The 27500-nt window shown below is 34.7% G+C and overlaps 1 protein-coding gene across 3 annotated transcripts in view; it reads left to right on the top strand.

The window, feature by feature from the left end:
• Nucleotides 1-27500, top strand: part of LOC145242163 (slit homolog 2 protein-like) — a 594752-nt gene that overhangs the window by 420051 nt on the left and 147201 nt on the right. For all 3 annotated transcript variants that reach the window (XM_080105142.1, XM_080105141.1, XM_080105140.1), the window contains exon 6: nt 22459-22530. In XM_080105142.1, coding sequence (XP_079961268.1) covers nt 22459-22530 — 72 coding nt within the window. The remainder of the gene's footprint in view (nt 1-22458; nt 22531-27500) is intronic.

The raw sequence follows: 27500 nt of genomic DNA, 5'->3' as shown, positions 1-27500 counted from the left end.
TACATATGTGTGTGATCGTTTATGTATATTCATGTTTATTTAATTTGTTTATTTATTTGTTTGTTTTCTATTGTTATTGTTAGTTTTAAAGCTATTTTGTATCGCTATCCTAGAGTAAGTTTTATTTTGTGAACACAGTTGTTTGCTATTTCCCGCCTACAGTCTAATAGATTTTGAGGTTCTTTAAAGTACAGGATAGAAAATTTTTCATGGAGGCATAGTTTACATGGGTCGTCTAAATGTCTGCATGTGGTAGCTTGTCTCATTATTTTCCATTCGACTACCGGCGAATGTCCGCTTTCTTTGAGTTCCCAGTATTTATTCGCTAGTGTTGTTTTTATACGGTGTTTTTTTTTATTTTTGAATGTGCTTTTGTGGTCATAGTATCGGGTTTTGAAACCTAAGGAAGTCATGCCTATGTAATATTTCTTGTTATTCGGGTTTTCTTTCGCAAATATTGTTGCTTGATAAACTACGCTTTTTGTTGGACATTTATTTTGGACTGGGCAAAGTGTGCGGTGTCTACAATTGCATTTATCTTGTTCGTTATTAGTATTTTTATTTATGGTATGGTTGTTCTTGTCCGGGGTTGGTTTGTTATTATTATTATTATTATTATTATTATTATTATTATTATTATTATTATTATTATTATTATTATTATTTCTGATAGTGTTGGTTTTATTTCTGTCATGGTGTCTACTTTTTTTATTGTTTATTTTGTTGTTGTTTACATTGTTTTAATTTAGTATTTTGTTATTATGTGCCTTAATTATCATCTCTAAATTTTCGCAACAATTGTAAGATAACTTCAAGGTATTTTTATTGAAGATTTTGTGTAAGGGGTTGGTTGCGGGAAAGTGTTTTTCAATAAGATCTAGAAATTTCTTGCCAAGTTTTGTTTTTAACATTTGATTGTATGGGGCCGTATACCAAATTATAGTTCTTTTTCTTCTATTTTTAATTTTATTATAGTTGTTGGTGTCTTGTTGCTTATATTTGATATCGATATTTTTGTATCCACTATTTTTTAGGGCTGTTTCGTAAATATTGGATGACCTGTTAAATGCATTTTCATCGCTTGAGTTTTTGTTTTTTTTTTTTTTACACAGTGATCACCACTTATCAAGGCCCGGAAGCCACTCAGGGATAAGGGCTATTGCAAGTACATTACGTTAGTGTGGAGATTTGATGGAATGTTTACTTAAGGGGGCGGTTCATTAGGAATTTGTTAACATTAGACTTGAAGACATCCAAGTTGTAGTCCGGAGGGAAGCAGGCAGACGGAACAGAGTTCCACAGGCGTGCAGTTCTAAGAAAGAAGCTTTGTTCATGGAATCCGCATTTTGATTTAGGCACAGATATAGAGTGGGGAAAATTTTTCACAGTGGATTCAGCTAGACGGGTGTTTTTCGTGAAAGATTGGCGAGGGGGGACCAGGGATTGGAGTTCAGACGAGCACCTGCCATGAAAATAACGATAAAACAAGGATAGGCTCGCAACGTCTCTTCTGTGAGAGAGGGGTTGCAGGGTAGAGAAAAGGGCATCCCCCACTAAGCCACGAAGTCTATTTTGTACTCTGTCAAGGCATGATAGGCTGTTTTTGGCAGCTCCTGCCCAGATATGGCAACAGTATTCCATCCTTGGACGTACTTGGCTTTTATATAGATAGAGAATTGCATCAGTAGTGAGATATCTTCTGGAGCGGTAGAAGGATCCCACCATCTTTCCAGCGACCTTGGCAACAGACTTGATTACGTGTTCCATTTCAGATCAGGAGTAAAGGTCAAACCCAGAAGCTTGTCAAAACACGGGGCCTCACCCAGACGAGAGCCATCCATCACAATTGATGCCAGATGGGGATCAGAGCGTTGATGATGTAAGGATAGGAGTTTGGTTTTGGATGCATTAAAGGTAACTAGCCACTTCTTCCCCCACTGAACCACGCGCTCGAGATCAGAGGAGAGAGAATCAGAGAGAACTTTGTCATTTACAGCCTTTGATGTGTTGCTGTAGATGGTCGTGTCATCAGCATAGATGTCAACGAATGATTTAAGTATGTGTTTAGGGAGGTCATTGATGTAGATCAGGAAGAGAGTTGGGCCCAGGATTGACCCCTGAGGGACCCCAGCATTTATATTGCAGGCCTCCGATTTTTGTCCATCTACCACTACTCTTATAAGCCTATCGGAGAGAAATGATTTAATGATTGAGAAAACATTTCCAGTTATACCGTAGCTGGAAATCTTGTGAAGTAGACCCTTATGCCATACCTTGTCGAAGGCCTTTGATATGTCAAGAGCAATTGCCCTAGAAAGGAAGCCTTTGTCAAGAGATTCACTAATCCTGTGGGATATAACCGTCAGCACATCTGCGGTAGATCTTGCAGAGCGGAAACCATATTGTGTGTCACTAAGAAGGTTATTCCTGCTGAGGTGGTTGACTATTTCTCTATTTAATATGGATTCCAACAACTTACTCATAACACAGAGGAGACTTATTGGTCTGTACTGAGAGGGAGATGACTTATCACCTGAATTCTTAAATACAGGGCAAACTGATGAGGTCTTCCAGGGGGTCGGAAAGCACTTCTCCTTAAGGCAGCGCTTAAATAGTTTCGTAAGTATGGGAGCAAGTTCTGGTTGAAGCTTTTTTAACACTATAATTGGGATGCCATCAGGGCCAGTTGCTTTACTGGAATCTAGGTTTTTTATTAGCTTGGCGACCTCATGCACGGATATTTGTATGTTACCTAGCTTGGTCTGTGTTATAGGAGGAAATATGGGGAGTTGATGGCCTTCGTCGCATAGGGTAGAATTAACTGCAAAGTTCTTTGCAAATAGTTTGGCCTTGTCTGACGCTGACGAGATGACCTCTGGTCCATTGATAATGGTTGGGATAGAACGCACACTTCTGTTCAGGATCCTATTTGTTATTTGCCAAAACTGGTGAGAACCAAGCCGCTGATCAGCTACCTTGGATTTAACAGACTGGGCATATAGCTCTCTTGCATTTTTTATTACTCTTTTACAGTGGTTGCTGGCAGTCCTGAAAGCAGCTTTAGTCTCAGTGCATCTATTACGTTGGTAGCTATGGAAAAAGTGATTTCTGTGCGCGATAGCAGCAGCACATTCTGGGGAGAACCATGGCTGGCTTTTAGGTTTTTGTTGGAATTTTTTAGATGGTATGAATTGGTCAATGCCTACAATTAACCATTCGGTCAGATCTGATACTATAGAGGACACTTCCTTTTTAAACATGGAGTGCAGAGGTAAATCAGATATGAATGTACGGAAGCTATCCCAGTCAGCCATAGAGTATCGGTATACAGTACGGTGGAGGGGTACGTCTGGGGGCTTCTTACATTTCGTTTTTATCTTAACTGATACGACGGAGTGGTCGGAGGATCCTAGAGGAGAATGAACGGTACATGAACATAGCTCAGGGGAAGTTGAGAGAAAAAGGTCTAAGAGGCTTGCATATTGATTGGGTGTATCGGGCACACGGGTGGGTTCGCGAACAATCTGAGTGAGGTCATAAGCAATGGCAAAATCATGACAAAACCTCCCCTTATCATCTGTCTTATTTGAATGGGTCAGCCATTCCACGTTATGGACGTTAAAGTCACCACAGATGTGGATGTTAGCCGAGGGATGTGAAGACAGTATGTGGTCTATTTTCTCAGATATGCTCTTAAAGATAGTAACTCCGCTGTTGTGGGGCCTATAGAGGGAAAATATAAATGCAGTGGTGTTAGCAAGTGCAACCCTGAAGCACATATAGCGTAAATTAGGATCTTCTCTAGAGATATCCCTGCCACATTGGAAGCCATCCTTAATGTAGGCACATATTCCATGCCCATGGCGATCTTGGGTGTCAGATTTAGCTGTTAAATTGGAGTATCCATTAATTATGAACTCATCTAGGGAAGTGGTCGGCCCTATTCCAGTTTCACTTAGAAATAATATGTCCGGTTTCGTCTCCTGTAATTGGGTTTCAACCTCTGGAAGGTTGGAACGTAGACCCCTGATATTGGAGAAGGAGACCTGGTAGTAGGGGTCTACGCTGGAAGATGGGGTTCTAGGTTTAATCGAGTTTTTATTCTTATTCTGAGTCTACTTACGATCGAGTTAGGAATATGTTTCATAATTGATGGTGGGTGGTTGGACTTAGGGTTTACGTTAATTGGAGTAGCGTTATCTTTTAAGTATGGTTCATATGTGTTTTTATCTAAGTTCAACGTGACGTCCAGGAAGTTTGTTATTTTTATGTTAGCTGATACGTCCGCTTTTAGGCCTAATTTTTTCATTTCTTTGTGTATGATTTTCTTAAAGTTTTCTCCCTTGACTTTGTTGGAGTTTTTTATTATAGCTAGTCCGTCATCTCTATATAGGCCGATGTCCGTAGTATCGAATATGCTTGTGAGGGTATATAGAATGAATAATCCCACAAGATCTGATGCCTCTACAGAGTCTCTGGCACCCATCGCCAAATCGAATGAATTTTCATTTTAGTTTTTATCCATTGGTTATTGTTATTTATTAGAACTGATTTTCTACATTTTTTAATGATGTTGATTTCTTCTGAGGATATATCAGTGTATGCCTCGGCAAATTCTAGGGCAATGTTAAAAAGTTCTTCGGATATCGAGGGATAAAAGTCTATGATGTCAAACTGTATGAACGTACATTTATCTTTGTTTTCTATATTTTTAAACCAGGTGATTGCTTCGGTAGTATTTGCCCACTGGTTTAGTTCTAGGTCCTGTTTGATTTGTTTGTTTACTCTAGAAAGTATAGTTTTGCTAATTCTACCTATTTCTGGTTTAGTTGGGTTTATCAGGCGGGTGCTGGGATTATTATTAAAGTCCCATTTGTGGTCTTTAAGCACAATGTATGACTCTCTAGGTTTCCATTTGCCAACTTTATCGCTAATTTTTAGTTTATCGGTAATTTGTTTACTTTCAGTATTTATTATATCTATGTAGTCGCATTTGTGTCTAGTTTTTTGTAGTTTTTTGTAATGTTTTCTGTGATTAGTTTATTATATTCTTGTTTATCTATTTTATAAAAATTTCTTGTTTTATCTGCTTTTACAAAGATTTTATTAGAGTTGTTTATGTTTCTAACGATTTTGTGTAGTTTCCGTTGGAAATTGTTAGATTGATTGTGGAATTCTAGGTTTTTAATAACGTTTAAGAGGTTATTTTCAAAGTTTATCAAAAGGTCTACTGTTTTCGCATTTTTAAGGATTTTAAAACCATAGGATTCTTTTTTGTTTACGTTTTCATTTTTAAGGAAGAAATTTGCTCGCCATCGCATTCGGCGTATTAGTTCATCTGTTTTTTGGATTAATTTAATAATATATCTATGCTTGCTGGGTGTGGGGATGTTTTTCAGCGATGTTTCGAAATTAACTCTTTCCATATCTATTTTTAATGTGGTGAAATAAATTCTTTTGGAAGTGCTCGACTGTTTTAGGAGCTAAGTATAACTACTTCATTTATTCACATAAATTTAATATACGAAAGTATAGATTTATGCGTAAACTTTAAGTATTAAATACTTAAAGTTTACGCATAAATCTATACTTTCGTATATTAAATTTATGTGAATAAATGAAGTAGTTATATTTATATATATATATATATATATATATATATATATATATATATATATATATATATATATATATATATATATATAGTTATAGTTATAGTTATATATATACATTAGATTGTAGTGTGTGGGGGTAACAGATTCGGGTGGGCGTTGGTGGAGATATAGGGAGGGGGAGAGGAAGAGAGGATTGTAAAAGAAAGGGGGTAAGGAGAGGAGGGGGAGTAATTTCAATTTTATACAAGTTTGATTTTTTTTTCAAATAAGCCCCAAATTTTGAAATCAACAATTAAACGTATTTATTCTTGTTTTTTTTTTTTTTTAAGATTTTCAACTGGTCTTAAATTTTGGATTAGGAGTGTACGTGTAATTAACTTTGAATTAGTTGTGATCAAAGTGCTGTACTCAGCCGCTTATCTGACGACCGTTTTGGGGGAGGGGAAAACCTCATCCTAACACTTACCCTAACATTCAACCGGTCGAAAAATAGATTTACTTTCATCGGGTGGTGTTCTATTGCAACACCTGTTTTTGTTGGGGGGGGGGGGTATTCTTTTGTACCTGAAAGGGTGGTTGCTATTTCTTAAGACCTTTCCAGGTAACCAGCTGAAATAATATTCTATTTGTTTCTTTCTTTGTACGAATGTAAATATAGAGAGAAAAAGGGGGGTTAACCTCGAAACGTTTTTTTTTTCAAAGTGAATAATGCCAGTTTTCTGTGTATTCTTTCATGGATGTAGCTGCAGCCTTTGGTCAGTGGAGTTTTTCGTTTTTTACTTAGAAGAGCCATCACTTATCAAGGCTCAGATGCCACTCAAGGATAAGGATAAGTGTTAGGTAGATGGTGAAACAGAACCAGACACGGTGGAGCTTAGATAGGGCTAGATTATCTAAATGGTTGATTCAATATGAATTTGTTCACATTAGACTTGAAGACGACCATATTATACTCAACCGGGAAGCAAACAAACGGTACTGAGTTCCACAGACGGACAGCTCTAGGAAAGAAACGCTGTTCATGGAATTTTCATTTAGTTTTTTCCAACAGTGGAATCTTTATATCTAACTCGGGAATATATACGGAATTTCACGTGGAACTCTTTATTTAGTCCACAGGGCTAGGTTGTTCTTGTTTCGTTAAACGTAATTCGTAATTGTATTCGTAGTATCGCCCGTGCTGAACATTGATCCTTCAACCCGCAAACTGTCATTTAGAATTGATTATTACTTAGTATTTATTAGGATGGGACGATTCCAATCTTTTTTAAGATTCCGATACAATTATCGATTTCGTATAAAATTCCCGATTCCGATGCAATTGCCGATTCCGTTTCTTTATAAATATCTAAATGTTTAACTATAAAGTTGTTATTTTTCACGATTACCGTAAAAAAACACATGTTAACTGTGCAGATATTTTCTCGAACGTAAAGATACACTTGTGAAGGATGATCTATCGATTTTAGTTTTACTAATAGTTTAAAATCAATAGATATTCATTATTTTACTATTACTATCAGTAGTATAAGGGTGTTTTTAAGGAAAATAAAAAAGCCAATTAAAAGAATCTTTTTTGCATCGGAAAATGGGCATAAATTTTTCCGATTCCGATACCCCCAAAAAGTTCCGATTTTTTCGATTCCCGATTCCGATTAATCATCCAAACCCATAATCTACATATTCTACATAATCTACATAATCTACATATTCTACATATTCTACATAATCTACATATTCTACATAATCTACATATTCTACATAATCTACATAATCTACATATTCTACATATTCTACATAATCTACATATTCTACATATTCTACATAATCTACATATTCTACATATTCTACATAATCTACATATTCTACATATTCTACATATTCTGCATAATCTACATAATCTACATAATCTACACAATCTACATATTCTACATAATCTACATAATCTACATATTCTTTTGCAGACAATTCTAGTATGAATTTTAGGCGCCTTAAACTCATTATTATTTTAGACGTGTGCGGCAGGACAGCACTACTGTCAAAGGAAAAGTAAGACACTCCCTTTCCTCTGTTAGTCCGTGGGTGACCCTTGTGCATGGTTGATAAGCCACTTAGCTTCCCCCACCCCACCCTCGATCAGGGTAACGTGAAGTCATGGAAAGCAGGTGACTGATGTAAAAACAGAAATAATTTTGTTCATGGTTTCGCATTTCGTTGTGCTGAGCAGAAGATACCTCTGGCTATCCTGAGTCAGGAAAATCGGTCAGTATGGGCAGTGCTCGGACCGAAAGAAACTGCAACCTATTGTCTGTATAACTTCAAAGAAAGCTATGGCAATACATTGAACTCTTTATTTGAGAAACAGCGTGAATAGGTTTTGAATCAGAACATCTCGCTCGGTAAGGATTACAACGATAGACAGATGGCACCTGATCGTCATCAAACAACTCTACGACAACCAGCAAAAGATAACGGGAAATATCGTGCGTAGAAGAAGCAGAATACGAGAGCGAGAAACATACGTTGAGAGTCTGAACACTCGGGCAACATAAAAAATTATGAGCAACAATGAATTCATGAATGCCACGAGGGAGAGAGATAGATGGAGGGTCATAGCCGCCAATGCCTGTACCAAACAGGCCACCACTTGAACGAATTGAATGAATAACACAAACATATTTTTCTTATCTGTACTAATTCAGAGAAGATACCTTGCTTTTTAGTATTTTTTTAATTGAGTTCAAGTTTTACAGCATCTTCTGATTATTAAATTGTTAGGTGAAAGTACAGAATAGTTCAAATAAAACATCCTCCACGTGTTAAGAATGGACACTACTTAAATAAATGAATTGAATCTTGCTAGGCATTAACAGCTATATATATACATATATATATATATATATATATATATTATTAAATTTATATATATATATATATATATATATATATATAAGTTCAAATGTATTGAACTCTAGACTAATATTAATTCAAAAGTGCTCAAATACGTATATAGAGCTGTTGTAAGTGAAATTATGTAAACATCAGGATGCGGATTAATCTACATTTTGACCTGAGGGGTTCCAGACTGATTTTAAAAAATAATTAAATAGAATGCTAATGTATTTAATAAAATATGATATAAAATATATATTAAATAAAATATAATATCAATAATATAAAGCTGAACGTCTGTGTATGTGTGTCTGATCACGAATAGGCTCCTATATGGTTGACTATTATAGAAAGCTGATCACATATAAGGATAGAAGATGTATCGAGACACAGGAATGGGTATGTTTGATCTGGCAGAACAGTGGTTCATTAAAATTGTGGGGTCTCCGTTCGCTCCTGGTCCACAAAGTATGGAAATAAAAAATTTTAAAATTTAAAAAAATACGTTTACAATTGTTTTTGATATAGATGTACATAATAATACTTTGATAAGTATGATTTAACTTAAATAGGGATGGTATAATAAAATTGTGGGGTCTGCGTTTGCACCTGGCCTCCATAGAATGGAAATAGGCACAAACTTTAATAAAGATTTTTCATATCTATCTGTGTAAGTATACTTTGATAATTATGTTTCAGTTTGAAGAAATATGGTATAATAAATTTATGGGGTATTCGTTCGCGCCTGACCTCCATAGAATGGAAATATGTCACAAAGTTTAACAAGGTTTTTTTTTAATATAGATCCACAGAATATTGTAATAAGTGTTTCAGTGTGAACAGGTAAGGTATAATAAATTATGGGGTGTATCTATTTTATTTTTACTTTCATCATATTTTGCTTTGGTTTTGATTCGAAGCTATCTCTTTACACCCCTTTCTTTTCATAAACTATCATACTTTCATAAATTAGAGATTCCCGGCTGTTGGAAAACTGCTTCTGTGGTACCAATATTCAAGAATTCTGGCGAAAGAACTGATCCATCCAATTATCGCCCCATTAGCCTCCTCCCATTTTTCGCCAAAATATTTGAGACCATAATTAACCATGCTCTAGTCCGTCACCTTACAGATGCTAAACTTCTGACTAAAAACAATATGGATTTAGACAAGCCCGTTCCACAGCAGACAACCTCACTGTAATCTCTGAACGTATATACTATTCACTGGACAAAGCGGGGGAGGGCAGAGCGGTAGCTTAAGATATATCTAAGGCCTTTGACAGGGTATGGCATGTGGGTCTCCTCAGGAAAATTAAATCATACGGTATCACTGGTAGAATACTTAACATAATTAAATCCTTCTTAGATAAGAGATAAATCCAGGTTGTCCTCGACGGTCGTACATCTAAATAGTGTGATATAAATGCGGGAGTACCTCAGGGGTCTATCCTTGGACATCTATTGTTCCTAATATTTATTAATGATCTCCCCGACAAAACTGCCTCTGAGATGAGTATATATGCTGATGACACCACACTCTATAACAGGCATGACAGGAAAACAAATGAACACATAACTAAAGAAATGACAAAAACACTAGAGGATGACCTCCAATCAGTAGTGGAATGGGGACAAAAATGGATGGTCACATTCAATGCTGCCAAGACTAAAATGGTTTCCTTTAATAATTACAAGAAACCTTCTCTACCACCAATACCAATGGCCAGTGACTCCCTGTCTGAGAGTACATCTTTCAAACTGCTTGGCCTTACGTTCACAGGAAACATGAGTTGGAACAATTATATTGAAAACATTGCCAGGACCGCTGCGAAGAAGGTAGGCTCTCTCTATCGAGATAGAAAACTACTGATACCTGAAAGTATCCTGTATCTCTATAAGGCCACCATTCGCCCATGTATGGAGTATTGTTGTCACATTTGGGCTGGTGAATCTGCTGCTAGTCTCTCGCTCCTTGACAAGGTTAAAAAGAGAGTCGCCAATCTGATAGGCCCTGAACTGGCATCTAAGCTTCAGCCTCTGTCCCATCGACGAAACGTTGCATCCCTCTGCCTGTTCCACAAGTATTTTAATGGTGAATGCTCTGACGAACTGCAGACACTTGTGCCCCCACGACGTAGACACCCTCGCAAAACCCGACAGGCAGCTAAATCCCACCCCCACACAGTAGAGATCCCTAGATGTAAAAGATCTTTCTACTCCAGTAGTTTCTTCCCCAGAACCGCTAGACTCTGGAATTCCATTCCAGGTTCCTGCTTCCCCAACTGTACTGACATGCAGAAGTTTAAGTGTAACGTGAACCGACATCTTGCTGCCCAAATCTCAACATAGTGCCCTAGTAGTTGCTGCCCCTGATAGTATCACCCTACCCCACAGTGGCAATGTGCCTTGTTTGGGGTGAAAATGTAATAAAAAAAGGGAAAAAAAGAGTCCATTTTCTGCAGGCTGTCGATTATATATATATATATATATATATATATATATATATATATATATATATATATATATATATGCGTGCGTGTGTGTGTTATTAATAAACCTTTTGTTTATTAAATATTTAAATATTTTTATTTAAATATTTATTAAATATTTAAATTAAAATATTATATAATCTTTATTTTAATATTTAATAAATACTTAAATAAAAATGTTTAATAATAATAATAATAATAATAATAATAATAATAATAATAATAATAATAAGTCCAAGAAAAAGGGGCGGCGCAAATAAACAAAGGGCAGATTACTCCCTCAACGCTTAGGTAAGCGTAACAATTAAATACAACAGATAATAAAAAATAAATAAAATGAAAATAGATCATATATATATATATATATATATATATATATATATATATATATATATATATATATATATATATATATATATATATATTAAAATATATATATATATAAAAGCGATGCTCTTTGTGTGAACAAATCGAGCAGAGGTAGTTCGGACGCTGTTAAAACATCGTTAAACTCATGACTCACACAGCAGCCGCCAATAGCGTATTACAGACGGTCTGGTTTCAATCCTGGCTTGAGGTAGTTGCCTGTCTAGCCGCACTAATGAGCTGTAAACAGCGAAACAGTACTGTATGTGGATGACTATGTATATATATATATATATATATATATGTGTATATATATATATGTATATATATATGTGTATATGTGTATATATATATGTGTGTGTATATATATGTGTATATATATGTATATATATATATATGTATATATATGTTTATATATGTATACATATGTATTTACATGCATATATATGTATATATACATGTTTATACATATGTATATATGCTTATATATGTATATATATGTATATATATATGTATGTATATATATTTGTGTTTATATACATACATATATATATATATAAAATAAATCAAAAACCCCATAGATCATAAATGTGTGTGTGTGTGTGTGTGTGTGTGTGTGTGTGTGTGTGTGTGTGTGTGTGTGGCGTGTAGGTATATATGTATATCTATATGTGTATATATGTATATTTGTATGTATTTATGTGTATATATATGTATATATGTGTGTATATATATGCATATATGTGTATATATGTGTATATATAATTATATATGTATATATATATATATGGGTGTATATATATGATGATTGCAATGTCTTGTCAGACGAGTGCCACTCCCTCAGACACTTAAATTCCATGAGTCCAAAAATGACTTCCATCGCCACGGGATCATTTTAATAGACAAATGCCTGAGAGGGTATTTTTTCACAGATGATGTTACAGAGTCTTAGCTTTGTACGACAGCTAAGTCGTTCAATATATTGAGATCCAGCAACAAGCAAGCGAAGATAGCCAGCAACAAGTTGAAACTGCATACCAGCTTAATGCGGGTATTGGTCTCCCGCTTTATGTTTTTTTTTTTAAATCAGAGATTTGCTTCTCCTGGAAAGGTTGCCTTCACCACGGCTTACGGGAGCCCTTTCCACCCCAACACGCACATACACACACACACAAACACACATGGTGCTAGTTGGCCGTTGACCCCGAAAAAGGGTTCATCCATTATGTATATATGTGTATATATGTATATATATATATATGTATATCTATATATATGTATATATATGTATATATGTATGTATATATATTATATGTATATATATATTATATGTATATATTATATATATATGTATATAAATATATATGTATATATGTATATATATATGTACATATGTATATATATATATATATATAGAGAGAGAGAGAGAGATGTATGTTCAGTTAATTAGCAATGTTTTGCCGTTGTCCAAAGTACCCTAGCTCAATTTTTATACACAAAGTGCATCGCTTCATACGATAATGTTAATTTGTATGTCACTTCCCAAATGCTTAACCCAAGATAGGGAGCATTATGAAATCATCATCATCATCATCATCATCATCATCATTATTATTATTATTATTATTATTATTATTATTATTTGTGGTGGGGATTGGGAGTGAGTTCTAATCTATTATTTTTAACTAGACGGACTCGTGGAAATTCTTCGGAATGAGAAATATATTTAATTAATAATACCTTTTGATAAAGCTGATGTTTTTCTGCACAGCGCAAAAATTGTTTTTCTTCTTTTTTTTTTTGAAAGGGAAGAAAGAACAACAAGCAGCAAATATAAGCTTATTAATATTCCTATTAATATATTGTCCATTGTATTTTTAATATAGAACTGACCCTAATGAGATGAATTAACAAATACTAATAAATACTCAGTAAATAATATTGTGCTACATAGTTCAATACAAATATATAAAATAACATTGTAAGAGACAATCTTTAATTTACTCAGTCGGTCCAGCAGACAACGTTATATTTTTTTTGCCCTTTTTTTTCGGATATTCCCTTTTAACGTAACATTTCACTGACGACTTCCTCTGGTGAAGAATCGCTGCACATCAAAATTACTACGATTTTCTGTCTCACACCATTACAACAACGATCATATGTTATCATAATGATGTTAAAAAAACAAGGCTACATCAAAGTGATGTCACTCTCATATTCTTGTCCAGGGATGCAAAATTGGCCTTCAGAACTGAATTTCGCGAATTTGATCTTATTTTTTCCAGCAGTTTGGCCTTCAAAAATTGTATTTGGTCTTTAAAAATTGTATTTGGCCTTTAAAAATTCTATTTTGGCCTTTAAAATTTGTATTTGGCCTTTTTTTAAGCGTAACGTAAAGATTAACAAAGGAGTGAACTAGTAGATGATTATACAGATTATTGTTTCGAATGTTGTACGAAACTCTTTCGCCCAAAACGTTACGAGAAGAAAATCCAAGGGGAGGATAATAGCCATTCGAACTAAAATAATTAAAATTACCAATCCTTATCTCCAAAGCTTCGAAACATATGATGTTTTTCTGTCTTTATAAAGTTTGGTATATTTATAGAAGAAGGTTCACTTTCAAACTAATTAACCGTTCATCATGCATTTTCGAACACATCTGCAAGACGTCTAAACCGTCTAGTTTACTATTAAAAATGGATGGGTTGGAAACCTTTTGTGAAAAAATCAGATACTTTCGATTTTGTTTGTTTGTTTTATGTGTGTGTGTGTGTGTGTGTGTGTGTGTGTGTGTGTGTGTGTGTGTGTGTGTGTGTGTGTGTGTGTGTGTGTGTGTGTGTGTGTGTGTGTGTGAGAGAGAGAGAGAGAGAGATTTTAACAATAAATACTAAACACGAATAAACCAAGCATGCCGGCTCCACCTCCAAGAGTGAAAAATTTACTTTCACCATGACTAATGTTTGTACAAAATTACAAAAAAAATTCAAAGAGTTGTTATTGAGAAAAGTGCGAACAAATGAACGGATGAACAATTTGGGGGTAATTTTACACCTATAATGTCCCCTAGGAGGGGAACTAGAGTTATCCTGGAAAATCCATTCCGGCAAAAATTAACTTTCACTATGATTAATGTTTGTGCAAAATTTCAAAAAAATTCAATCAGTAGTTATTGAGAAAAGTTCAAACAAACAAATTGACGATTGGGAGTAAATTACTTGGTCGAATCCCTCCTTTGCTGTGGGACTAATTAGTAAATAATAGACACTTTTCAGGATTTTTATAAATATTTGAAAGGATTCTTTTTTTTTTTTTTTTTTTTTTTTTTTTTTACAAAGGCATCACCACATTATCAAGGCCCAGAGGCCACTCAAGGATAAGGGTTAAAGAGTGTACAGTAGAAGTTGGTCAATATAGTAATCATTAGTAATGAAAATTTGGTAAATTTAATAACTTATATGGAACGGCTCATCAAGAACTTATTTATTTGACTTGAACACAACCATATTGTAGTCAGCCGGAAAGCAGGAAAACGGAAGACAATTCCACAGGCGTGCAGTTCTAAGAAAGAAGCTTTGTTCATGGAATCTATGTTTAGGTTTAGGCACAGATAAAGAGTGGGGGAAATTATTGATAGTGTTTACAGCTAGACGAGTGTTTCTTGTGAAAGTTTGGCGAGGGGGGACCATAGATTGAAGCTCAGTTGAACACTTTCCATGAAAATAACGATACATCAGAGACAAACTCGCAACATCTCTTCTGTGAGATAGAGGTTGTAAGGAGGAGAAAAGGACATCTCCTACGAGGCTACGAAGTCTATTTTGAACTCTATCAAGGCAGGACAAGTCCTTTCTAGCAGCTCCTGCCCAGATGTGGCAACAGTATTCCATCCTTGGACGTACCTGGCTCTTATATAGATAGAGAATAGCATCAGCAGTGAGATATCTACTGGATCGATAGAAAGATCCCACCATTTTTCCAGCGGCCTTGGCAACAGATTTGATATACGTGTTCCATTTAAGATCAGGAGTAATGGTCAAGCCCAGAAGCTTGTCAAAACTTGAGGCCTCCTGAAGACGAGAGCCATTCATTTCAATTGATGACAAATGTGGATTAAAATGTTGATGATGTAAAGAGAGAAGCTTGGTTTTAGATGCATTAAAAGTAACCAGCCACTCCTTTCCCCATTGTACTACATGCTCAAGATCAGAGGAGAGAGAATTGGAGAGTACTTGCTCGTTTACTGTCTTAGATGTGGTACCATAAATGGTAGTGTCGTCAGCATAAATGTCTACAAATGATGTAAGGATATGATTCTTAGAGATAGTGGCATAAAATGGACACCATCTCCTGTTTATTCATTCAAATATTTCAGAGTTGCATTAAGTTTGATCCATTTTTATTTGACAGCAATTAATCATGATTCCGTGGATTTCAATTTCTTCTTAGCAGAAGAACTTTCATTCTTAAAATGCGTTCATTAAATCCAAGCGTTTATTGATAAAAACGCAATATCGAACTTACGCGTGACAGATCAATGAAAATAATATTTCGAACTTAAGCGTGACAGACCAACGAAAATACTATTTTGAATTTAAGCGTGACAGGCCAACGAAAATACTATTTCGAATTTAAGCAAGACAGACCAACGAAAATACTATTTTGAATTTAAGAGTGACAGACCAACAAAAATACTATTTCGAACTGAAGCGTAACAGATTAAAGAAAATACTATTTCTAACTTAAGCGTGACCGACCAACGAAAATGCTATTTGTTCTTGACATTTTAAAAGTCTGTTTTGCAACGGAATAATTACATTGCTTAAATAATATTCACAGAAAATCGACTTAATTGCAATTTTACAATCGCCTTTTAGAAGAAGAAAAACATGGTAATTCTTTTGTAAATTAAATTTTGGGAATGACGTAAGAAAAAAGTTTCTGGGTTGTCTCCCTTTATTAACTAGCCAAGCAATAGTTACTGTTACTTTGGCACCTTAAAATACGAAAGAGTCCGGTTTTGTATAAGAGAAAGCATTCTTTCGAGAATCAACAAATTGACGAGCATTCCTTGCATATGTTTCTGCTACAATTGTCATTCGAATATCTCTTGTCCTTCCGCCGCGGGGACCCCCTCAACACTTACCGACCACCCACCCACCTGTGCTGCGACTTAATTGATACTTAACTCGCAAGTGAGGAATTAGTACTGCCATCTGTTCGTCTCCTTTCCGACAAATCATCCGGTACGTGACTCTGTCCGGCCACTCATCATTACCCAAAGCGGCTTCCCGTATCAGTTCCAGTCGAGATCTGGAATTCTTGGAACAAGCTTAATCGGAAAAATCAATGCTGAGCTCTCGAGTAAATCTCGCATGAATTACAAGTTCAATCATTTTTCGCTCGGTGCCAGAACTAAGGAATCTTAAAACGAAAACCACTTTTCCTCAGGCCTACGACGAACGGTCGCAGTCGCTTCACCGGCCATTTTTAACTCATTTGCCACTCAATCCGATCCCTTTCCTTCATTTTTAACTCAATGTGCATAACAGAAGTCTTACTCCCAAATATACATCAATATAGGTTTTCTTTATCTAATATATAAAATTAATTTTGTCCTATTTTCAATGGTAAATTTAATTAAGAATAAATCTGTCAAATCGATGTTTGATTCTAACCAGCAATGTCTTTCTTTTTATCTTTACAAAACGTTCTTTATACTACAAAAAAGGGGTTTAATTTGCTTCAGTTTCTGTCTGAAAATACGTATTCCAACATAGAATATTATTACAATCCAGATAATTTTATGCAAGTGTCGGTAAAGGTTAAAATTTAAGTGAGATAATTTTGATGTTAACTTATATGTAACATGTGAGTTATCTCCCTTACATTTTCGATTATTTTTACATCTTTTCTTAACTTAACACTGTTTTATAATTAAAAATAAATAAACTAAAACTAGTGTATATACTTCCTTGGTATATCAATTACCATTTTTACCCACCGCCTACCGATTTAAAAAGCATGTTTTGAAACAAAAGCAAGGACCCATGGCATAACGGATAAACTATTATGTCATATTCAGTTATAAGTAGGGCTATGAAAACAGCATATTCTTTTCATTGTTTTGATTTTCGAGTATATATCCGACACAGTTAGACACAATTAATCAACCGAGAACAACATCACTCTATATAAAAGCATATAAGATATCAAAGGATACACACTCAAGAGTCAAAACAATGAAACAAAATACGCTGTTGTCATATCCCTAGTTATAAGTGACACTCTCCTGATGGTTGGGGGTTCAATCCTCGTTGAAGGCGATACCCAGAATACAATTGTCTGACGGAACGAGAACATAGTACCCCCGTGGATTAAATAAAGAGTTCCATTCAAAATTTTGCGCAGATTCCCGAGTATGACAGAAAGATTCCAGATTTCGATAAGAATCACCTGAAGAAGGCCCGAAATTGCATCGGTCGAAACGTTGATAAAAATAGTACTTAAGGTGAGAATAGTAGTCCGAAAAAATAAAAATAATACAAAAGTAACTCGTTTTGAACTATGTGCAGATATAAAATTGTTTTAGCGTGTTGTTCTATAGATTAACGATAATACTAGCGCAAACACTTGCGAAGCATAATTTTTGTAGTGCTTGATTTTACCGAGGTTGTATACTTGCAAGTATTTCTTTATATCTGTGCGTATAGTCGCACCAATGCTTCTTTGGGGATCTTTGTGCTAGTTAGAAGTTAAGAACACCACCGACATAACTTACGACGGATGTTGTAAAAGTAATGCCTCCTACTTTTTATTCTGTCCGAATGGATCAGAAAGCAGTAACGTAACAGGGGGGGGGGGTCCTCCCTGTGTGACACATGGTAAAAATAAAAAATAGAAAAAAAAAATTTAATTTAAAAAGTAACAAAAAAAATCTGAAATTTTATACCAAAATGAGTTTTTACAGTCGTAATATATTTTTTTGTGTTTTATGTGTGTAATATTGCTTTTAAATGGATTTTAGATACTTGATTGTAATTCCATGAAAATAAATATTTAGAGCACTTTCTGAAATTTTGAAAGTTAACAGATAATCAACGACCAGGGGGACCGGAGGGAGCAAATTTTACAACCGCCCCGGGTGGCAAAAATAGTTGTCAGAGGGTATTGTAAATTGCATTGTTATCATGATTGAACTTATGCATTGACAACCTAGAAGTTTCATCTTTCTGTTGCAGATATTGACTCGGTGTGAGACTTTAAGATAACATTCCTGTCATGGACATGCGTCAGAACCAGAGATGACTCATTGAATTCCTGGCAAAGGTGCATTACTAATGCTGGCGACTATGTAGCAAACGAAATCCTGGTGCACAAGAGGTTGCTCGTTATAATCATACTACACCCATCTTCATAGCTTTTCAATTGTTTGAGTTAAAAAAAAAGGAGGCTTTACTTTTGGAATGACCCTTGTATAACGAAGCGCGCTCCAGACACCCATGCATAGCCATCGTTCATCGCTGGCAAGAGTGCATTGATAATAAGTGGTGATTATGTAGAAAAAATAAATTCTGGAGCACAAAATATCTGATGTTTTAATGGTGCCACTTACATTTTCGTAGCGCTTCAACTTTTTTTTTAGTTAAAAAAATAGGAGGCTTTACTTTTTGAACGACTCTCATACATTTAATTTGATGGGCGAGTGCTAAAAATGCATTGTGAATTGCTTTTTAATTGTGGTAATTACTTTCCAAACGCATGAATAGTTAATTTTACAACCCAAACATTCCTAATCTCGTGTATTCAAAAAATTGCTTAATTAAAGGGGGAGCAAACGATGTTTTCTCTCTTACGCACATTTTTTGTTTGTTTGCTTGTTTGTTTGCTTATTTTTTCGTTTGTGTGTGAGGGAGAGGGATTGATTAACGTTCAAATGGGAGCCAGTGCCCACTTTATAATCCAAAAATCTATTAAAATATATTAAAATACTTTTAAAAATACTTTTTAAATAAAAAGTACACCCCTTACGAAAACGTTGTCAATATTAACACACCACATGTCAACTCTGTTCCAGCATGAAATGTTATCTCTCTTTATCGAGTTAGGTTCTGTTGTGTGGTCACGGCACCAAATATGTATCTTAAAAATAGGGGTCTATATTAGAAGATTGAATTTATGAGGGACTAGTTCATACCTTTCTTATTATAGGCCGGCGTCTTCGTCGGTGTCGATCACAGCGGTTGGGTGTGAAATGAAATATACACGTCCGACAGATTACAACAGACAATGAAACGTACTGGAATCTTTCCGAAACATTAGCATGTTCAGTGTAGCGACTATGTAATATTTGTCTATATAAATAAATATTATTATATTTTGCTCTTTTTTATTGAGCACTCTTAATAACCTCGTTTTAATTCATGAGTTTTATTTCCTAAATATCTTTAACTTGGTATATATATATATATATATATATATATATATATATATATATATATATATATATATATATATATATATATATATATACTTGTGCTGGTCCAAAAAATAGAACATCATTTTTGGGGGGCGCTAAATTCTTATTGAGGACGATCTGTGAGATGTAATTGGTGCTAAAATATCCCTATCATGCTAAACTAACTAAAATAATTGTTTTACGACAGTATTTTTTTTTTTTTTTCATATCAATTGCAATTTCAGTTTTTGAATATTTCGTGTTCAAAATAATAGAACAAGGCAGGAAAGTAAACAAAATAGAAGAAAGAAGCCTGTTTCCACGCTTCGGTGATGTGACTTGTTGATTGGAATCGACTTTTCTTTGCCACCTTGTCCAGTGCCCGGTCTTGTCTTTCGGTGGTGCTTTTCTTTCGTCCGCATTTCTCGCAATTGTTGTTGTTGGAAACATCATCAGCACCTTTCTTGAGCACTTTGGTCACCACCCATCTTGACCATCAGACCTTAATTGCGATTTCCATGTGCGTCTTTCCTTCTGTCCGCAAATCAAAGATCCGCTGCTTCTTAAGCAAAGATATGTCTTTAGAACGACCCATACTTATATAGTATTATTAAATCGCTTTCAAAATCTTTTTAAACAATATTTGCAAAATGTTTTGAGTTTAAGATTACTCAACTACAAAATGTTCTATTATATTTAAACGTTGATTTTTCTAATGTGACAATAAAGTACTCATTGTCTGCCATATGCACCTCCTCAAATGATTAAAAATAGTTGCAATTGTTCTTTAAATATAAGATATCTCGCCTGTACAATTTACAAGCCGAAAATTATGACAAAAGGAATGAATTTACATATGCTCTATTATTTTGACCAGCACAAGTATATATATATATATGTGTGTGTGTGTGTGTGTGTGTATATATATGTGTATATGTATGTGTGTATATATATGCGCGTATATATATGTATGTATATATATATGTGTGTATATATATATGTATATATATGTATGTATGTGTATGTATATATGTATGATGTATATATGTATATGCATATGTATATATATGTATGTGTATATATGTGTATATATGTATATATATATGTATGTATATATATGTATGTATATATATGTATGTATGTATATATGTATGTATATATGTATATATATGTATGTATATATATATGTATATATATTTATGTATATATATATATGTATATATGTGTATATATATGTATATATATGTATGTATATATGTATATATATGTATGTATATATGCATATATATGTATATATATGCATGTATATATGTATATATGTATATATGTATATATATATGTATGTATATATATGTATATATATGTATATATACTGTGTCAATTGCTTTATTGCAGATTAGTAAAATATCAATATTTCACTAAATATACGTCACAAAAAAAGTGAAAATTATATCATCAAACGACCCCTTTTAAGATTAGTTATTTCCAAAAATGTTATTCAAATTCATGCGATATTCACAATGTTATGACATTTTATTCTTTATCAAGGAATTTCCACTGTCCATCGCTTTATTGCAGGTCTGGTGCTGTTTGTGTTTCGGTTGATTTCCCTACGAATTTTCCGAATATCATGATCTAAAAGGTTTCTCTTGATGCCCTTATTTTTCTGGATTTTGTGTTCGGGTTGTTCAAGAATGCAGCCAAGGTTTTTGGATCCCATTCCAGCTCCGTGGCTAAATTTTTGATGGACAATCCTTCTGGGAGTCCAGCAACTATTCTTGGCTTTTCGATAACCTTTATTTGCCTGATTTTTTGGCACTGTAAATATCTGCAATAAAGCGATGAACAGTAAAATTTCTTTGATAATAAATAAACTGCCATAACTTCGTGAATGTAGCATGAATTTGAATAAAATTTTCGGAAATATGTGTGTGTATATATGCGTGTATATGTGTGTGTGTGTATATATGCGTGTCGTATATTTTATTTATTCTATTTTTATTATTTTTTATTACTTTGGAAATCGCTACTATATATTGGGTACAATATAATAATCAATAGAGTATTGGATCTATGATAATAAATAGGAAATCTGCACAAATTAAAATATCGTATTTAAGCATATTTTACAACCGGGCCATGTCGTGTGACCTGCTAGTAACTCTATAATTTATATCTCTTTAAATATATATATATGTCTCTCTCTCTCTCTTTTCTCTCTCTCCCTCTCTCTCTCTCTCACTCACTCTCTACGTATATATAATTTATAACTCTATAATATATATATAGTCATCCACATACATTCTTGGCCTTAGAGACAAGATCACAATGTAGATCACTGTTTCGCTGTATAAAAGCTTATTAGTGCACCTAGACTAGTACCTATTCCTATCTCAGCCAGGAATTGAACCTACAATCATCTAGTTGATATTCAGCAGTTCTGACCTCCGCTCCATGGGATCGGTGCCCCTAAACGACCTCATCAAATGCCCATTTTGTAAAGAAACTTGCCTATTACTTTTACAGTGCTAGACCTGCTTGTTTATTTACAAACAAGCAGAGAACTTCGCAAAACTCTAATAATATATCTGCGCATTCGGTTCGATAATGTTTTATTTACTTTTTCTTTTCAGACAAATGGATAACAATCAGATCAAGTGTATCACCGAATCAGCGATCCGAAATTTACATGATATGGAAATATTGTGAGTAAGGCTTGTACGTTTGACTTCTTCAAATAAATATTTGCCATTTTTAATTCATTTTGACATGTTTTTGTACTTGCTGACCTAAGTATGGGGAAGAGAAAATGTGGACAAAAGACACCAACAACATAAGATAAATATATATATAATTGATTAATTAAGTTCGGGTTTATTGTTAACATGAACTAAAACAAATGTTTCTTCAAAAGTGCTCAATACGTGTGTAGAGCTTGTACATATATTTTTGAGCCCTGATGATACATGAAGAATGTAGAAACATTGAATGTATTCGCGTACTCGTCGTAATGTCATATATATATATATATATATATATATATATATATATACATACATATATATATATATATATATATATATTATAAATAATTATTTTTATGTGCGTACAGGCACTATTGTTTCATGCTTACGAAATCATTAGTGCATGATGGTCAACGCTGGTTGAAGGATTCGAACCACGCAATGAAGCACAAATTTGATAAAACTGTTTCTATTAATTTTTTTTTTTTAGGTAACCATCTAATCTTATGCTTTTTGTTCTTTTTCTTCTTTGTAGTCTTCGTTTTTTTTTTTGTTTATTTTTTGTGTATTTTTATGTTCTTTTTCTTAATGCTCTTGGACCTTATGCTCTTGTCTTTTTTTTTGTTGTTGTTGTTTCTTGGTGTTTTTTTTTTGTTTTGTTTTGTTAGTGTCATTATCTTACTGTTCCTTTTCTTAGTGTTCTACTTTCTTCGTATTCTTTTACGTGCTCGTTTTTTTATTCGCCGACTAAAGGAGTGTGGACCTGCAAATTCACCATTGTCCGTTCGTCAGTCCACACTTTTCTCAATAACTATCCCTTGGAATTTTTGGAAATTTTGCACAAACATTAAACATGATATGAGTAAAAAATGTAACAGAACGGATTTTTCGGGAAAACTCCGGTCCCCCCCCCAACCTTTTGTGCTTATTAAAAAAAACTGATGACTTGGATTTTTATAAAATTTTCTGAAAAGTTGTAACTAACTGATATCTATATAATTTTGCTTGCCTATACTTTGCGATAACTCTTGGGTGTGCCCCAGGGGCTCTTTTAGGACTAATAAAAGTGCTCCATTTTTTGGGGACTATTTTAGGATATTTGTCTGTGTATGTCTATTTAGCAGTTTTGCATGGTGCTGAACTCAAATTTAAATATGTTAAGGCCTTGGGGACTTTGGGGGCTAAATTAGCGGGGGGATGATGGACTTAGTCATTTCTTTTTTTACATAGTGCAGAACTCAAATTAACATATGTTAAGGCCTAAAACTGCACCGTTTATTCATTTTCACCAGGATTTGAGGTTCCCTGGGGACTTTGGGGGCTAAATGAGGGGGGCAAATACTGAACTTAGTCTTTTTTTTATGCCTTCGTTCATTGTGCACTCACGGGGGCTATGCTTGCTTCACTTCTGCACATATAACACTATCGTTCCCTGAGAGATTTACTTAGTCGAGGAACGTCCTGGGTACGTAACCAGCTCCCCGCGGGAATAAACGATATCCAACGATAGGCACATGAAAACAGCAACACAACGGGTCGATATGTCGTCGGCTATAACCGGCTGGCATTGGTCGCTCCTTTAGTCTTCATTGCGTCGTTACATGCAGAATTTCCATCGTCAGCAGAGACCGCATACTGAAATTTAACGCTTTTATAGAAACATCAAACAAATACACTTTTATAAAAAATATATAACTTATTTTACATTTAACACTGGCCGGGCATATTTTTATAAAGACCAGTTGAAGCTTGCATTCTCGGGTCGACGGTTGCGTCATAGCAGTATTAGCTGCATGCGTCTGGTTTTACAGCGACCGAAACGTTGGGAGAATATCATTCAAGATGGGAACTGCAGTCTGAATAACCTAAGTAACATACCTTCTCAATCCTCATCTAAAATAAAAATCAGAATGAATATTTCATTCATAAATATTTCATTCATGAATATTCCATTCATAAATATTTAATTCATGAATATTCCATTCATAAATATTTCATTCATAATTTTATTTTAAATTGGAAATAACATCTTTCTCGTTTATTCAATTCATTTCGATAGACATTTACAGTTTGCTAATTATGATAGAAATATATATATATATATATATATATATATATATAAACTATATATATATATATATATATATATATATATATAGTTTGTTTTTAATGTAATCGTTCTAAACACTTTCTCACGCCTGCGACTATTGTTCATCTCTACAAATCTACTATCAAACCATGTATGGAGTATTGTTATGACTTGGGCTAATAAATCTCTGTCCTATTTGATTCTCTTATTCTCTGCAGCCTTTCTCTTACAGACGTGATGTAGCTATGCTCAGACTTTTCTATTAATATGATTATGGCATATGCTCTTCAGAATTGTTGGATCTGCTTCTTTTCTTCCTGCGCGTTTGACTCATTAGTCTAGTGGTCTCTATCAATTCACTGTTTTGATACCTAGTCATAGTACGGTTTCCTGTAACAGGAAAAAGGGCTGTCCCCTTTTCCTGTAAGTAAGAAGAACATTAGATAAGTGAAAAATGAGATTAGGATAGACCAAGATTCGAACTTTGTAAGCAAGGTTCAGAAATAGATTCAGAAAATGGAATTTTAGAATTTCGCATTGTTCAATTTCATATAAAATAGTTTAGATATGTTTGTTTGTAAAAAGAATTTAATTCTTCATTTTTTTTTATGGAAATTGAATTAAAAAAGGTCAGCTAAAAAATAATGAACAATACAATTTACATATATTGGAAAATAAGTCAGTGAGAATTCTTTCTCGACAGAAGTGTGTTTTGGGAACATGTGCCGAGCCACGTATGTTTAAGCCACGTGAGTCGATCACGTTTAGAGCACACATCTGACGTCATAGCAAACCTGAATTCTCAATATAGGAGCTAGTTTGAGTCGAAGACCAGAGAGGCAATCGAGTCCGGATCGAACAGCCAACAGAGTCGCTCGGACAGAGCTGACATGATCAGAGGAGGGCCCCTTTAGAAGCGAAGGGAGAACGTTTAATCATGTAGAACGGCTTTGAATTCCTTGACGTCATCATCATTCGACCGGTCGATCTGATAATAAAGAAGTTTTTGTAAAACTGTGTCATGTCATCATTCAACAGCAAAAGGTAATGCGTGAAACATCCTTAATATGAACTTTGTCTCCCTCATCGTTATTATGAACTTTATGTAACTCTTACAAGAAATGTATCTCTCCTCCCCCTCAGTAAAATGGTATGTCTCTCTCATCATCGTATATCTTGTATTACATGTCTCCGTCTCTCTTTTAATGTGAAACCCCCTATTATACAACATTCCTATTCCAGTAGCTTCTTTCCAAGAACTGCAAGTTTGGGAACTCTCTTCCTGTTGACAGTTTTCCTCTTACATCTAACCTTGGTCTTTTCAAGAGTAAAGTCAATAGGCATCCTCTGTAATTTCAATAATTATCTCTTTTTCTTGTTTCCTCCTCGGTGGCTTCACGTCTTGACTGGGGCGCTTTCCATGAAAAGAAAAAGAAAGAAATAATTTTTTATTTGCAATCTATAACATAAATCTCACCTGTCTTTTAAATGTATGTATGTATGTATGTATGTATGTATGTGTGTATGTATATATGTATGTATGTATGTATGTATGTATGTATGTATAAAATTTTCGACAGAGGCAACGGATTTTAACGAGATCGGTATCGTTTTGACCCTCGACCCTTCGTACGACAAATATTGAAAAATTGGTCAAAATATTAATTCCTCCACCCTTTACTGGGCACTTTTCTATAACGAGGGGTCGCTTTTTCGCCGATATTTTCAAAAGTCACCCCCTCTTTTCGATTGACTTTAATTTAAACCTACGTCACTTCCGGTTTGGTGATGGGCGCAACAGCAAAGACGTCACGTTTTTTTTTCACGATATTTTCCTTCTTCGCGGTACGGGTTTGAGTCTGTCTGCCTCCTACAACCATATTTTTCCTCAACACACACCTCCAAACACCCGGGCAACGCCAGGCACCCAGGCTAGTTTAACAATAAATCATAACGATAAAAAATCAAATTAATATTGGGCGACAGAAATCGAGACTCATAGGAGTGGTCGGAAAGCGGTAAGAAAGATGATAGAATCAACTGTGAACCAAGGCAATGCTTTAAAAAAATAATTTGACTTCTGGCGTGACTTACACAGTAGTTGAAGGGGGGGGAGACCTGTGTGTGTGTGTGTGTGTGTGTGTGTGTGTGTGTGTGTGTGTGTGTGTGTGTGATTACTATTATATATTTTTCTTTATACATAGGAGCTGATGGCGACACAGGGGGATAATTCATAAATCTACTAATTATATATTTCCTACATCAGAATCTTGGCATATTGTATTTATTATCTTATGAAGTGTGTACAGTTTAGAGTATAAACAATAAATTAGAAGTCAGAATCGGAAGCCATGATTCTTCTTCTTCTTCTTCTTCTTCTTTTTCTTCTTCTTCTTCTTCAGTTATCATATGCCCTTGACAGTCTGGTTTTTCGGGTTCACGCGTTGCCTAATTGTAGATAGTATTTCCTTTCTTCCGACCGCAGGAAGATGTCACATAAGGCCAGGAAGATTGAGAAAGTCAATCCAGCTCACTCAAAGGAGGAGCACTCTAACCGTTTAAAAAATTTCCTGGACAACCCCGTTGGCATTCCCCGATAGGGGCGCTTCAGACAGTAAGCATTTAACTTATTTGGAGGCGGCGGATTGGGATAGTAGATTTCCTAGAACTACATACGATGTTTTCATCGTTCTTCAAATATGTGGCACAATGGTGAGAAACCTTTTCGGGGGTGCCCAGGCTCCCCAAACTCGGGGTCCTTTTACTAGATGCGTAGTTTTCGTGGAGGAGGTAAACACAAACTCAGCGAAGTGCACAGTTTTAAAGGTTGATGCTATCAGCG

Source organism: Euprymna scolopes, chromosome 21, assembly GCF_053919585.1.
Source record: "Euprymna scolopes isolate OS-2025 chromosome 21, ASM5391958v1, whole genome shotgun sequence".
NCBI lineage: Eukaryota > Metazoa > Mollusca > Cephalopoda > Sepiida > Sepiolidae > Euprymna > Euprymna scolopes.
This window is presented reverse-complemented; position numbering and strand designations above follow the sequence as displayed.